The 16,332-nt window shown below is 44.2% G+C and overlaps 1 protein-coding gene across 3 annotated transcripts in view; it reads right to left on the bottom strand.

The window, feature by feature from the left end:
* cux1b (cut-like homeobox 1b) overlaps window positions 1-16,332 on the bottom strand; it is a 65,260-nt gene that overhangs the window by 23,757 nt on the left and 25,171 nt on the right. For all 3 annotated transcript variants that reach the window (XM_030108124.1, XM_030108125.1, XM_030108123.1), the window contains exons 4-8: window positions 14,867-14,945; window positions 12,040-12,177; window positions 8,262-8,385; window positions 4,900-4,976; window positions 3,933-3,999 (exon numbers count right to left, since the gene is read on the bottom strand). In XM_030108124.1, coding sequence (XP_029963984.1) covers window positions 3,933-3,999; window positions 4,900-4,976; window positions 8,262-8,385; window positions 12,040-12,177; window positions 14,867-14,945 — 485 coding nt within the window. The remainder of the gene's footprint in view (window positions 1-3,932; window positions 4,000-4,899; window positions 4,977-8,261; window positions 8,386-12,039; window positions 12,178-14,866; window positions 14,946-16,332) is intronic.

The following is a 16,332-nucleotide window of genomic DNA, read 5'->3' as shown; positions in this document are numbered from 1 at the left end:
TCGGCTGTATCAATTTTCAGGTTCAAACACAACAACAGCTAAGTTGTCTCAACATGGGTGCGCTGAAGATGCCGACCTCACACGCTGCCTTCGCATGCGTGCGCAAAACGCCGTGTTTATCTAAGACATTACTCGCCGATAACAATACATGAGCGGCGGCGCTGAGTACAAAGACGGAAGCTCGCGTGTGCACGGCCGCATCCATTAGGACCTTTTGATTTCGCCGCAATCTTTTGATAGTGAACCCAATAACCCACGCAGCTTTTGTATTTGTGTGTCACAGTATGAGAAACAGTGTTATGTCCCATAGGCTTGAGTACTACTGATTTGAATGTGTTTAACAAAACAGACACAGTTGATATTAGGTCAACATTGTGCCACAGGCAATGCAGCAAAAAAGAATCAGATGTGGGTGGGAGAGCTTTTCACTCTCCGCTTTTATTCTTTCCCCAACAGTTAAAAGGATCTAGTATGCATTTAAGCAACAATAATAGTACACTACCTCAACAGCTTTTATCCTGTCTTAAGCTATAGTGTGCGAGACCCGCGTGCGCGCCCGCTCGCACTCCCGCACACACGAATGCGAGGTCAGGGAGCCAGCAAGCTAGAAAAGCTTGTAATGGAGAGCGTTTATGGATAGTAATGCAACCCAAATACACCACCGGTCCTGCTCCAAATGTGATCATTTAATCAAAGTACAGATGCACAAAGTCTTCTTAAATAACCTTTGGATTTGGCTGTATTTGGGAATTATAAAGGCAAAGCTAGAGGCTGGGGGCCAAAGCAGATCACAGGGAAGGGATTTTCTGCATATCCTGATACAGTCAGTCAGTCGCTGGGCAGGGCGGGAACTGTCCACGGACCGCCAATGCACAGAGTGGAATTAATTCATCAAACACCGAACAGTAAGGGGGGGGTGGGAGGGGGCGGCGGCTTGATCATGATAACGCCTGATTTGACACCATTAAAACTTTCCTCTGGAGCTTCACGCAGCGGCCACAGGGAGGAGCTGCAGAGCAGACGTCCAAATGCACTTCAAATGCACACAAACAACACACAGTGGCAAAGATTTCCATGCACACACACACACACACACACTCTTGCGCCGCCATGAAAGCCAATGGGTGCACCCAGTGACATCAGTCAGTACTGTAGGACTTCTGAAACAGGCCCAGAGCCTCTAAGCCCCTACTGTACTTCCTCCATCGCAGACAGGCCTTTTCATCTCTTATCATCTTCTCTCCCTTGCTCCTCACTCAACTGCTCCTTTTCTTTTCCACCCTCTATCCTTTCCCCTCAACCGTTCCCTTCCCATTGCCCTCCACTTTCTTCTTCTTTCATCTTTCTTTCCCCCCCTTCCACCTCCCCTCTCTCATCTTTTGCCCTCTCTTCCTCGGCCTCTGTCCTCGGTGCCAGCAGGATATTCCCCTGATTTAGATTTTCATTTCCCTCCTCTATCACACTCTTATCCCCTCTTCCTCGCCGAAGCCTCCAGCCCCTGGTTTGCTTTTTGCCCTCCAGCTTTCATCAGTCCATTCCTTTTCTTTCCCTGGCTTTCTCCACATTGCGTTTTCACAGCGTGTTACCTTGGGGATTTCAAGGAGGCTTAAAAAGAAGCTAGCTGTGCGAGTGTGTCTCTGTGTGTGTGTGTGTTGTGCGCCATTTTGTGTTTATGTGTGCTTCAGCTGGACACAGGGAAGAAAAGCCCATTGACTGCTGCCTAATTATCAGCAATTAGGTTTTTTTCTTCTTCTTCTTTTTTTTTTTTAAAGAAAGAAAAATGATATCAAGCTCATCGCTAACAGATAAAGCTGTACACACACACACATGCACATGCAGAGGATCCTGTGGGGTTGAAGATCAATATATCATTAATCTTTAACAGGGACTAAACGGGTAAAATGCGGCCAGCCGGACCCTCACAGCGTCTGCTCAGACAGGGGGCTACACTGCATCTACAGCCCCGCCTCCTCCTTTCACACACACACACACACACACACACACACACACACACACACCACACACACACACACACACACACACACACACACACACACACACACACACACACACACACACACAACACACACCCAAATTCTCAGAGTGTGTGTTTGTGTATTCGTGTGTATTTTAAAAGGCAGATTACCCAAATGCAGCAAGAGGATGGGGGATTTGTCACGCAATGTCCTCCTTAGTGGAAAGTTTAAAGCAAGTGTGTGTGTGTGCGCGCATGTGTGTGTGTGCATGTCTGTGCTAAAAGAAGCGCCTGATATATATATATATATATATATATATATATATATATATATATATATATATATATATATATATATATATATATGTTTGTATTTTGTGGTGCCAAAATATATGCAGTTAAAGGGTTAAAAGTTGTGTTCAGCCAAACACTGGCGATTTGCTCAGCCAAGCAGTAAACGGGGGAAGGACTCCAAGGACTGGGAGGGTGCAGGGTTAGAGAGGGTTTGTGTGTGCTTTAAAGCGTTGCATTAAAATTTCAGATCACAGCACGCCACATAGTCAAGGACCCTGACTGCCTCAGGCTCACGAGTGAGTGAGCGTGTGTGTGTGTGTGTGTGTGTGTGTGTGTGTGTGTGTGTGTGTGTGTGTGTGTGTGTGTGTGTGTGTGTGTGTGTGTGTGTGTGTGTGTGTGTGTGTGTGTGTGTGAGCTCATGTGTGGATGTGGGCGGGCATGTGTTTATTAGCTTCTGTAAGCAAATGGGCCCTGCTATACGTGTCGTCTCAAAAAAAAAACTTGTTTTCTTCTGACTTAAAAGGAAGAGACAAGGACAGAAAAAGGGAAGTCTGAAGAAAAGGTAGAACCGCTGCGCAATATAGTCATGGGAGGGGAGGAAAACAAACAAGGACAGCTCTCTGATAGACTATGAAACCTATTGATTAGTGCCATTACACTGCGTGCAATATCTTCCTGTGGCCTCTTCTCACATTTACAGACACACAATACGGGAGATAAAAGACAAAGTGTGGGAGTGAGGGAGGCAGAAAAGACGAAAAAAAAATATTGTGAGGAAGACAGAAGAGGGATCGATCTGTTTTTAACAGCCAATCAATTTAACAACTCTGTTAATGGAGAGACACAGTGAGTTTGGGGCACAGTAAATGGGGAGGGAGCCAGGGACCTTAAAAGCCAAGTTGATACTCTGTCGGTGAATGCATACAAGACACCCTTGATGCCATATGAATACTCTTACATCTAGCACCAGAGATTTTTCTTTTGTTGAGAGGAAGAGCCGTATGTTTCTCCAAAGCGACAAAAGCTAATAAAACCCTATGAAATGCTTTGTTTTCTCCCCAGGAATTCAATTTTTTTTTTTAAAGTTTCTGAATTCAGTTTGGGATGCTAAAGTGGTTCCGGTTCCAGCCAGGAACCCTGAGGGGGAAGACGAGTGTGAATGTCATAAAGTGCCACTTCACAGCGTGGAGTGCCGACATGGAAAAGCTTCTGTTCTTGCCCTGGCCCCGCTATGGGATCAATAATGATAGATGCCCGCAGCTGGAGTAATTGAGGCCTCTTTATCGTACGGTTCCCGTTAGAAAACCTGCGTGGCTTTAAAGTCTGAGCTCTCAAAGTGACCCCCGTGAGCCTCCTGTCTGTCCTGACCCAGCTGAATCATCGCGAGCACTTTAGACTTCACCACAAAACAAATCTATTCTGATGCTTTTCTGTGGCTGCAGAATACATTACAATCCCTGTCAGTATTTACAGTGCGTGGGTAATGCTGGGATTTGGAGGCCGCTGAGCGTTACGGGAGACAATCCAGCTGTCAGGGAGAGAAGGGGGAGTTTCCAGGCAAGGAGATTCACTAAACAGGATGATTATGTCAGAAACAGACTATGGAGGAGCCAGAGGGGAGAAGTCACCCGCAAACACACACATAGATCAGCCAGACACGTACTTTGCTGTGGATTCCTCGTCATACTTTGTCTTCAAATCAAAGAGCTCGGCCTGAGTTGTTTCAAGTGCTGCGAAAGATGGGAGAAGAGCCAGTCGTGAGTGTCACTGTCACAAGGCAGCTTATAAAGTGCATCTAAAGCACGAACAACATGCTTAAAGGCAACAATAACATCCTTTTCCCCAGCAGTGACATATTATGCATTATGAGCAAAGATATGAGCACAAAATGTTGTAATAAAAATTAAAGAGAGGAGTCAAAAGTCATGAAACCTAAAAATAATGACGTCTTTGTACTGCCAATTCCGTGGTCCAGAGGACGGTTTTTGGGAAAAGAAATGACTGATTGGCAGGTAATGGTTAAAAAAAAAAAAAAACTAAATCTTTATTAAAGGTTCAGCAGATAAGTTCCACTCCACAGCCCTGCAAAACACTTCTACTTGGCTGAATTTATTTTTAAAATCAAGGTGAAATATGAGTATTTTTGGTAGAAAAGCAGAGCACGCTGAATCAAATCAAAGCTGGCGGCTCAGCAGCGGTGAACCAATGCAGCTGACTTTCAGCCTAACCTTAGCTTTTTGATCTTATTGTATTTTGGCTTCCAAAACCAGAATACTAATGTTTAGTCCTATAAATGGGTCTTCCTAAATATTGGAGTCAGCATCATAAACATTTGCTTATCATAAAGTTTATTTTCTCAAAACATCCCAAAAAAAGAAAAGAAGCTAATGTAGAAAACCCTTTGGCATCCTGCATCAGTGAGATGCTAACGTCTTGGGTGGCCAACGAAAATACTGCATCCCTGCGGCACACATTGTTTTTTTTCCACAGTCTGCTGATGGGTATTTATTGAGAAATACGCTATATTTTAAACAAAGGCTGCGAGGGTTTTATAGCCAGTTTCATTGATGGATGCGTTATAGCTGAGCTGGGTAAATCTGCGGGCCTGTAAAGTGTGAGCAGGCAGGTACCTGTCTGTAGGGACTGGGCCTTGTGTTCGGCCTCCTCCAACCTTGAGGACATGGAGTCTTGGCTCTCCTGGAGTTTCCTACAGAGGCAGGCAGAAGGCAGGAAAATGAGAGCGGGGAGCAGAAAGTCACACTTAAGAGATACTGACTCAGTAAATCTTGTGTTCACACTTTGTGGCGACTGCAGCTATTCTCTATTTTCCCACCATTTCTGAAGTGTTTTCCCCACTAAAATCCTCCCAACACAACCCACTCCTCATTAAGCAGCCCTATTAGGCAGGAATGTCTGGCCACTGGGGCACACTGCACCCAGGGGGAGAGAGAGGGAGAGGGAGAGAGAGGGAGAGAGAGAGAGGAGGGAGAGAGAGAGAGGAGGGAGAGGAGGGGGGGGGCGACAGAAACCACAAGGATAAAATAGATTCATTCTTAGCATATAAAAAGTTGGGCTTTGCTGAGAAATTGCCACTGCGTGTAAAAACATCAATAATCTAGCACAAAGACGGTCTTTATGGCACTCTTTGATGCCCCCCTTCTCCGCCAATCTGTCTCTCCTGTCATCTCTATTTTTCTGCCCGCTACTTCATCCTTTCATCTCCCTCTCTCTCTCTCTTTCCCTCTCCTTCCCTAACTCCTTGCAGGATGAAATGCATCAGAGGTGCCATCCATTTACTACCCCTCTCAGACACGGGAAGTCAGCTCTCTGCAGACAGGAAGGGGCCTATAAAACACTGACGTACAGGAAATACAGTTGGACAATTGATCTTCTACCATACGTCTGAAAAGGGAGGGGGGGGCAACCAGCTCCAATACGGCTTCGGGATGGCTGGCACCGGCAAACTGACATTTCCAAACGTCTATTTTCAAACAAACCTTAATATAGACCGACCGAGAAAGTGGGAATTTCATCCAAATTATTTCTAGCGAAGCATTTTAATGACCACGAGCGGCTCCGAGAGCTCAGTCTCCCTCATGTAAACTCACAGCTGAAAAAGTTATGAGTCAATATATCATTACTATATCTGCACTGTGAAGTGTAGTGTAGCAGTAAAAATGTCATGCCGTGGATGTTGAACACATCTGCTTACTTCTTTAAGACAATTCGGACGCGTGTTTTCAGCTCATGATTCCGGTTTTGCCTTTCTGAGGAATTATCTTTTTTTTGCATCGTGGTGCGGCTTTCACACATAAAAACCTTAACAGATGGAGCAACAAATATCAAAGAACCCCCCCTTTTGTGAATCTCTCAGCTCATTTCATGCACAACAGACATGAAAAGACTAAAACAACATAACGAGACAAATCTAGCGATGAGAGAGAGAGGGAGGGAGGGAGAGAGAGAGAGAGAGAGAGAGACTTGACCGTGAAGAAAAGCGATCCATCTAATGTGATGTCGGTGACGGGGAGGACTAGTAGCCACACAGCACAAAGTGAACCAGATAACATTGACTGCGGAGCAGATTTAGAGCAGCAACACATTCCTCATCCATGGCCTTCTTTAGGAGAAAACTTTAACGTTGACGGCTCGAGAGACAAAAAAGGAAGAAGATGCCCTTTTAACCCTCTTATGAGGAGTCTGACTGGATTTATTGTAGAATTAAAGATTCAAAAATAATGAAGTTTAAGTGTGAAAAATGAGTGCTTTTTCTGGAAAGCCTCGACCTGCAGTGTCTGGTTGTTCCTCTAAAGGAAACTGCTCTTGAGAGGCACATGTAAGAAAGTGTGCCGCGTTGTTCAATCTCCTGTCTGTGATTGGCCGGTCATGCTGTGGAAGCCCCTGGGGGCCACAGTAATGACTAGGATATGTACACAAAGCTCCATTTCTCTGCAATCTGCTAGTTTTTCAATTTTCTACTTATTATAAATGGTATGAGTCGGCCATGTCCAAAGTTCAGTCACAAGGCCATTTCAGAGTTTCCTATGTAAGAAAGAGTTTGTTTTTTTTTTTTATTCCTAAGTCACAAACAAACGAGACGAATACAACATACAAATCACATTTTAAACTCTTAATAGCATGATTGATGACGCTGGTATAGAACACAGGTGTAGCTCTATCATCTGCTATTAAGAGTAAATTCTTCCAGGAGCTTTTGGAAATTGGGATCTTTCACGTGATCAAACCAGAACCTCATTGAAAAAAGTTTAGATGCAGTTGCGACAAGCCTTGCAGCACAGTGACGACAGGAGAGGAATCAAAGGAGTAAATCATTTCTTTTTAGCACATCACAGAGCCTGTATTTTTTTAATCTTTACCAGAGAGAAAACCTTTAAACAATCCTGCTTTTGCAGGGTGTTTATTTTATTTTATTTTTTTTAACCACAGTATCTGTCTTTCTGCTCTTTTGAACAGGGACTCTACACAGATATTTAATTTGCTGATTTGAAACAAGATCACATAGTTATCCACACTCACAGGGTGTCTGAAGCCAACACTAACTGGTTATCCTACATTAGGGTGAATTAAATAAGGAATGGTGGTGAAAGAGAGCTTTACTGAAGCAATGTCATTGCCGACCGCACCAAAGGCAATTAGTTTAATAGTATTTATGCCAAAGAGTCTCCTTCCTGGAAAAAGACAGCAGTGAGGCAATGTAACATTTACAAGAATCAATATATCATCTCAGTCGTCCGAATATATTTGTCCATGTTTCTTAAAAGTCTTGCTGCAGTTGTGAGCTGACTTATTACAGCCGCAGACTTCCTGTGCATCAGAAAACTACGGACACTTCAAAATCCCTTCCTTAAAGAGGAAGTGGCCCGCTGCGTCGGAATGAGCTACTCTGCATCAAAATAAAGTGACAGCTAAGCATAATTCCTCACTATATTTATTTGGTGGGGTTCATGCCGGTGCTGGGTATTTCCAGCCGCAGCAGAGGACTGCGAGAGCTAAAATTACAGCCATAATGGCTGAAAAGCATCTTGATGAACTGAAAGAAAGAAAAAAAAAAGAAAAGTAGGTCTGAGGTGTTGATTCCCATCAAAGCAGGAATGGCAAGCACCCACATGACAAAAATGCTGGCATTGTCTTTTATGTAGGTTATCTCCCTCTGTACATTCATCTGCAGAGCGGGAGACATAAGCAACAATTTCTTGATTAAGCTGATAACTCCTAAAAAAAGTCCCAAGAGTATTGCTTAATAAGAAATTATTAAGCTGTGAATAGCTCGGCTAAATAAAGTCTTAAATAAAGCTATCATTCAAAGATTACAATCAGCGTTTTTGCCCGAGGGCACAATGACCCAGAGGTTTAAAATGGCAAAATAATGCAGAGGTTATTACTTAAAACACAGCTGCAGCATACAGGCACACGCACGCACACACACACACACACACACACACACACACACACACAGAAAGTTATACACTACCTCTCCTTCTCTGCATAGTCGTTGTGTAGCTGGAGCTGCTTTTCTTGAGCCAGGTTCTCAGCTTGATTCTTCAAAGACTGCTCGTACTCACGGATCTTCTCCTTCAAGTTCTTAATGGTCACCTCTGGAGAAATTTCACAACAGAAAGTCAAGTGTTAGGAGGTTAATGAGAATAAATACGCAAGTAACTTGGCAAAAACACGAGAAAAAGCAAGAAGTGGTGTGTATCAGTTCACTGATCGATCAGATCGCCCTCTATGGTTCATCCTGCGTGTGATCTGCAGGTTAAACGCACATTTAAACTGTGTGATGATGCCTGTCGGTCTCTTCCGGAGAACTTTTGTGCTTCAGGACAACATAAGGAGGAATTTTAGTTTTGCCAGTGAGACATGCAGCATGACAGAGGCTGACTTTTAAATCCCACCGGACCTCACCGTCGTGGACTTTCCCTCCCTGCTGCAGTAACGCCACAAGAACCGATCCAGGAGGTGTCTGTGTTTATTCCTCAGATTAGTCACATCGCACTGAAAACACAGCCGCTTCTCACGGGTTCAGGCTGGACCGCGGCTGTTCTTCTCCATCACGCCACATGAATCTTCTGCACCAGTCCAGACTGGCTTTAAACTCCGTATCAGAGACTTTCCATACCTTCAGCTGAATAACGGCTCTGGTTACGTTCATTATGTCTTCACGTTTCTCGCTCAGTCGTCGCTCCCTCTCCCATCTATGTCCGTACACCACTTTGAGGGCCACAGTATGATCTCCTTTGACTGTTAGTGTTTCCACACTCAGTGACACCATATATTTTAGCAGCTTGACAGTTATTATAAGTCTCAGCTGCATTGATCACCATCAGCTTAAAATTAGCCTCATAACTCCCGGGCAGCAGATTAATTTGACCTACTTTTCAGGTACTTTTCTCCAGGTGGTTGCTGTACTGCACCGTTTTGAAGGCACAGATAACCATTATCTGGATGTTAGGGATACTTTTACTTCTTTATGGAAAGCAAAATATATGAGATTACATTTACTGACATTTAAAGGAAGGAAGGAACAAAAAAGGAAAAGAAAAACCTGCCCTAAGAATTCTGCCCTTCGGATCTGCTTTTCTACTGACTGAAGAGAACTTAAGGCAAAGTTAGTCACAGTTTTAGGGTTCTGTGTCCTGCTCAAGGACACTTCAACAAATGACCAGACGGGGATTGAACCTGCAACATTCCAATAGAGACAACCAGCTCTCCCAAGTGAACTGCAGCCGCCTGGTGTGGAAGGCAGAGTATTGTGTAGCGAGCAGACTAAACAATATTTAAAAGAACAGAACTGAGAGACAGTTTGCAGCAGGATGATGCAGTAAAATCTAACTTCTTTGCGAAGGGAAATTACTTCAGCTTCAAGTCCATGCTGTGAGTTTGTAGAAACCAGAAATCAGGCCGCCTAAGAAGAGACGATTTTCACTGTGACAAAGAGGATCTCACTTTCCGTCACTCTGAAATAAGGAAAACATTTGGAGTTGCTATTTTTTCTAAAATATTATGTACTAATTTTACTGGTCTCAATCAATTCAGGTAAAATACAGATGCCTGTGGCTTCTGTACTAAAATGAGTTTGGCACTGCTGTTAGAGATCAAAGCCAGGTTAATAATCAGTCAAAAGCAGGACAGTACTGTTGTGATTTAAAAATAAATGCTTAAAATCAAAGATATTTTAAATAAAAATGATGATCCACCAAGGTTTCAGCACACCTTTCAATTTCGAATTCAATTAGAGAAAAAAAAAATTGGATTTACATCTGAAAACTGTACAAACCAACTACTTTTTGTTGTGATAGACACCACGGATGTGATAGATGGCGGTGCTGACAATGACGTTTCTGACGGGATATTTGACCTTCACTTAAGCAACAGCGTTTCATATCCCACATTCCTCCTCTGTCGGCGCGCACCAAGACCTTGGCCCCGATGGCTCCTGTTTAATCTTTACATCCACAGTCGGTATAGAATATTCAGCGCTCACCAACAGCAGATACACCGTATTCATTAGGACTGCATTAGGACTGAAACCCCATAACCTGCTGACGGCTGAGCGCTGAATGGGGCAGCCTGAAATAAATCTAACACATAACTGGAGTAATAAATAGGCCTCTGTGGGTGTGTGTATGTGTGTGTTTCTCAGAGAAAGATATAAGTGAGTGAGACAATGATATAGAGCATTCCTGCCTTTGACTGAGGGCTCTTAGCAGTGCGTGTATGTGTGTGTGTGTGTGCGCGCGTGTGTGTGTGTGTGTGTGATTTAAACTCCAGTCTCACTGCGCTGACACATAATCAATAGAGGAGAGTCCCCTCAGAGCCCTCTTACCCCTTAACTGCTTAACTGAACTTTAAACATTTAGGTTGCGGGGATCAATGGCCCCTGCACTGTGTGTGTGTGAGTGTGTGTGTGTGTGTGTGTGTGTGTGTGGGCGGGAGGTCCGCGTGTGCGAGTGTTTAACAGGAGTGGGAGTTCCACGGTGTGTTTTGGGGTTTAAATATCCCCCATCTATTGAGGCGGGAAGGAGGGATAAAGGATGAGGGAACAGGAAAATCAATAGCAGAATGGAACCCTGCCGCTATCGAGCTGTTCCAATTAACTCTTGCTGAGGAAAAGGGGGATTCCAAAACATTCCCCTCTCACTCGCTCGCTCGCTCCCTCCCTCACTCCTCCCTTTCCACTGAAATTACTCCACTTTTATTACCACTTCTCACTCATCCCTCTGCCTTTGTCAGTTTCTCCATCTTTTCTTCCCCGAGGTAGCCTGGCATTTTTTTCCCCTCCAAAATTCATGAAAAACTGCCTTGTGTGTTTTACCCCCTCCAAAACAAGATAGAAAATGTAAAAACTTGTACATTTTTTGTGTTGTTGAAAGATTTATAAGTCATTAAAGACGTTCAAATATGGACTCTTGCCTTGAAAGGAGCCTCCAAATAAGTTGCTTTGATGTTACATTTGCACTTAAAAGTTGTCTGCGTCTTATCGACAAGCTGATCTAATAGCCAAAGTACCCTTGAAGTACAGCTGCACAACAGTGGAGAAGTACTAAATAATAGCGGTCAATGCCAACCCCCACCAATAAGAATTAACAATCTGTTTGACAAAACATTCAGCTGTCATCAACTCTGACTTTCTTTAGTTTAAACATCATTCATGATGTGGTGTGATTTACTGAAAATTAGCTACTGAATACAGTTCCAAGCTACTTCTTGCAAAAGGAGGAAAGTTACTTTTACTAATAATAAAAGTAAGTTGTCATTTGGAAAAAAAAGTTGTGAATTACTTTTAACCATCCCTCTTAGTTAGATTATCTTAATTTATACACAAATTCATACGGTTACTGTGTTGCTGTGAGACATTTGTCAAGTTGCCAGCACTTTGCGGAGTCAGTCTAATCTATTGGGAGTCAATATTGGAGCCTTGAGAGCATGCTGTGCCCTAAAAACAGTGGTCAGTACAAAATTAAAAAAAAAAAAAAAAAACTCTATGTAAAAATGTATTGACCGCCTAAACCCAAAGTCAATAAAATGATAATTTGTACAAAAAAAAAATGTCACAGTTGTGATTCTATGTGTGCTTATTTTGCTTCTTTTAACAAGTTAGGGTGGGAGCTCATTAGGACGGCGCTGATCCTCACGAGTATTAATTGGGGGAATATGAGATTGTGATGTGTGATTAATCAATTGCTTGGCCTACATGGACGTTCTCTCCCAAAGTCAGGACTCTGTGCCCGTGCGCGCCTCTTACTAACCTTGGTTTTTAACGTCCGCAAACTCTTTGTTGTAGTCCTCCAGTGTCTCTCGAAGTTTAGTGTTCTCTGTCTCAATGTCGTGCATCCTCTGGAGCTTCAGCTGCAGCTGCTGAGCCAGCTCCAGCACAGGTACGGGATCTGGTAGACAAAAACACACACACACACACACACACACACTGTGTTAACACACTGCAAAGCAGATTAGACAAGCAAGGGCAACAAGGTGGCAGAGTGAGCTCAGAATAACTACATTCAGGGCACTGCGAGAGTGAGATTTTTTCTTTTTTTCTGTGCATGTGTTTTTGCCCTGGTGAGGTGTCCTTGAGCAAGGCAATGAATCTCTACAAGCTTCAGGACAACTGTTCTGGAGCTGACCCTGATCTTTGATCCCCCCCCACGGAGAATTACTGGCACCGGCAAGAACCACAACATATCACAATTAGCAATAACATTATGATAAGGTGGGCTGTGTGTGCTGTCAGTGGAGCGGTGGATCGCAGAGGGCCAGAGCACGACTTTATTTGATAAACTAATATCATCTGATATGGCAATAAAACAGATTTGAAATGCTCGAACAAAGCTGTATTTTTTGGCATAAGTGAGACACGTTCTTGTGCAATTTCTGCTTTTTTTTTGTTAGTTTTGGAATTGAATTCATTCGTTAGGCTCACACTAAGATGTTCAATAATTTTATTGATAATAAATTTATTTTAATATTGCCTGTGGAATTTGAATATTTATTTACAACCATTCAACAATTCTCTGTAAAAAAAAAAAAAAAGGAGTCTCTGGTATGTTGCTGTTCTGAAGCATTTCCAGCCAATTTCGAACAGTAAAATTCTGAATCTGAACGATTATTTAAAATGAAATCAGACTGACACGACTTCGCTCCAGGTCACTGATTAGACACAAAAAAAAAAAGAACAAGATACCTGACAATATTCTGCATAAGCAAAAGATTATCCATGAAGTCTACTGAAAGACAGGCTATCATATCTGAATCAAGAAACTTGTTGAGTTGCAAGAGTAACTTTTATTGAGACCGAAAAAAAAAACAAAACAAAAAAAAAAACAACTAATGTGTCAACTGCTGACACAGCACGAGAACTGGATAAGCGATACCTGGAGAGGCACACAGATGGGAGCATAGATGAGACGCATTAACATGAGAGATTACTCGGCTGTGATCAGTTTAAAGTGTTCATTACGATGCTTCTTGAGAATGAGAAATAAGAGAAGCGCAGGAGGAGACAGATGGACAAAGCGGCGCTGTGAAACAGGCGTTGCGAAAGGTAAACAGAAGATTAGAGAAACGGAGACGGGAAGAAGAAAGGCAACTTTCTGGAGGCATTTTACTAACATCTCTGTGAACACGCAGCGGGGTTAACTGTCAGTGTGATGAAGAGAGCTCTGTCAGTCAGGCCAATCACATCTGATTGGTGCTCATGGGTGGCAGACTGGTGACAGGCAGCCAAGAGACGCAGGCGACGCTCATCAGCATGCCAGCTAAAAGAGCAGTTTGTGTGTGTGTGTGTGTGTGTGTGTGTGTGTGTGTGTGTGTGTGTGTGTGTGTGTGTGTGTGTGTGTGTGTGTGTGTGTGTGTGTGTGTTGTACAGATAAGAGGAACTGACAGTTTACAGCTGGGGGTAAGGGCTGTGCGTGTGTGTGCGTGCGTGTGAGTGTGTGTGCGTCTCATGTCTGACGCAGTTAGATATCTTAACTATGCTAATGAGAGATCAACAGAGAACGATTGGGGAATTTCATGCTGATTTTGTGCTGTCAAGGTGACACACCACGCAGGGCTCGACTCAGACGCACTCGCGCGCACAAACACACAACGCTCGCTCACAGAATCTCACACAAGTACAAACAAGCGCAAAGTAACATAACTGTGTGCCCTGAATCAGGAGTCCTATCTGCCTCGGCGCCCTTGAAAATCAACTTTCTCTCCCTCTTATCAAACCTTTGTCCTTCACATGGCCCCCTCCCTCCTCCTCCTCCTCCTCCTCCTCCTCTTCAAGTCAACTGTACAGCCTGTTAAAAGCAGTTTGACTTGTGGGCCACTGGTGCTGAACGCTCTCTCGCCAGACACCTTTAATCTAAAGCAGAGCACACTGAGCTGACTAACCAGGCCTTCAGCTGATAGAAGACAGAACAAAACACACTGTTTCCTCTTTCAAGACTGCTGCATTAGTCAGGCTGGTCTCTGTCTGTGTGCGTGTGTGCATCAGGCATTACATCATTGTCTCGCTGCAAGTTAAGAATAGCCCCGTCAGAGCTGGCGCTGACTTATTGGGAGCAGTACAATCCAAAGATATTACTGTAGGTCTATCCATGTGGGAATATGATGACCTCCTTACGCTATAGATGAACTCAACTTCTCTCTCTTTCCTACATGCGCGGCCCCCCTCCGGGGCTCCCATACAGCTGAACGTCTCCAACCAGCAGCGCTGTGACTGTGTGTTCTGTAACACTCTGTGCCTCGCGTCCCCACTCGGCCTCAGTGTGCTGAACGTGACTGCTCATGTGTGTGCACTCCGCCGCAGCCAATCGTGGGCGCACTTGTCATCCATATCAGGAAGCACCTTCTGTTAAGATCCTCTAAAGGCTACACCAGTGGGGATGAGATCTCGTGGGGACACATTAAGGCGTCGCGCACGCCTGGATGAGCAGTGAAGGAGCACCAGAGGGACGGTGTCATGTTTTTCCCTTTTCTTCTGTTGGTGCTGTCTACGTGGACAAGTGTGTGTGTGTGCGTGCGTGTGTGTGTGTGTGTTTGAAGGCAATGCGATGATCACGTGTAGATAGACATGAAACGCAGTCTTACCTGGGACATCGATTATTTTCTTGTACACGTTCAAGAAGGCGGCCTCTGCTTCTTTACTTCTCTTACTCAAGGCATCAATCTGCGGAGATGAAAAGGCGACGGTTAATTGTCAGTTATGTCAGCTCACATCCCAGTGTCAAATCCATACGCCGCAAACGCAGACCCATTAATTTCACGGTAGGAGTCGTCTACATATCTGTCTATCCTCACTATGCGGTGGTATGTTGCATGCGATCACGGCTGTCTTGACGGTGGCTGCATTGGTGTTTCCTTCCTGTGAAGCCAGTTCAGCTGTTCAGCCGATGACGGATGCCTTTCGTTTGCCGTGCGTCTGTGTGTGCGTGTGTGTGTATGTGTGTGTTCGCTGTCCGTCTGTCTTCAAGTGAGTGCACCTCACTCCATCAGTCCATCTGTGTCTGTCTGTGTGTGTTTGCATGCATGCGCCTGTGCGCAAATGTGTGTGTTCGTTTCCCCTCCAGCACGCTGACATCATTAAACAGCTGGCTCAGTCTTTCCAGCCACAGCAGGGGCAGATTATTCAGTCAGCTCTTAGCAGCAATACAGTGTGGATCCATTACTGATGCAGCCATTAACACAAGAGGGCACGGCATGCATTCCATCACCGATATTATTGAAATGGACAGCATTAGAATGGATCCATAAGAGATTAATTCTAAAGTCATACTGCGGGAACTTTTACGCTGTTGTCAATGCTCAAACGCGAGGCAATGAGCTCTACTACTGGCTGCGTGTCACACTTCAATGTGAGAAGCAGACAGAGTAGGCGAAACGCATCTGAAATCAAGTCTAAATCGAGGGAAACAGATGCCAAATAAAGACATTCAGATGGTGCTACTGTACTGGGCAGAGCTACAGCTGACTACTCTGGCTCACGCACCCAGACTAAACAGCCTTGTGTTTCTCTTCCAACTCCTTCAGCACAATCGCTGAGAGAAAAGGAATAAAGACAAAAGCCTATATAAGTCCAAATATAAAGTCTTCACATTCCCAGCCAAGCCAGTAGTGTAGTTGATGGGTGGTTTAGGGGTTCTTGCCACTGTAAACAGAGCGGGCTACATGTAATACTGCCTGGGCTCCTATGGGAACCTAATAAATCTCTTCACATGGCTTTGATTCATCTCTAGTTTTTTAGCCGCAAAACATCTGGCCCCGAGTAGGCTGGTGCCAGCACCCCTCCCTCTCCCCCCCTCTTTATATTCCTCTGTGTCTTTCTCCCTGTTTCTTTCTCTCTCAAATTCTCTCTTTTGTCACTTCCATGTTCTTTGACTCATTTTTTTTTTCCTTCCACCTCAATCTTTTTCGGTGTCACTCTTTCTCACATGTTCCTCTGTCACACACTCATGTCTCACTGACATGCACAGAGCTCCTGTCCTGTCCGTCTCTTTACGAACACCCAGCTCGCATCATGCCGTTCTTGGCCATCTTCGTGTGCTGTGCGACACTGA

The sequence above is a fragment of the Salarias fasciatus genome, chromosome 14 (genome assembly GCF_902148845.1).
Source record: "Salarias fasciatus chromosome 14, fSalaFa1.1, whole genome shotgun sequence".
NCBI classification, from domain to species: Eukaryota; Metazoa; Chordata; class Actinopteri; order Blenniiformes; family Blenniidae; genus Salarias; species Salarias fasciatus.
The sequence above is the reverse complement of the archived record's forward strand: the minus strand, read 5'-3'. Positions and strand labels throughout refer to the sequence as shown.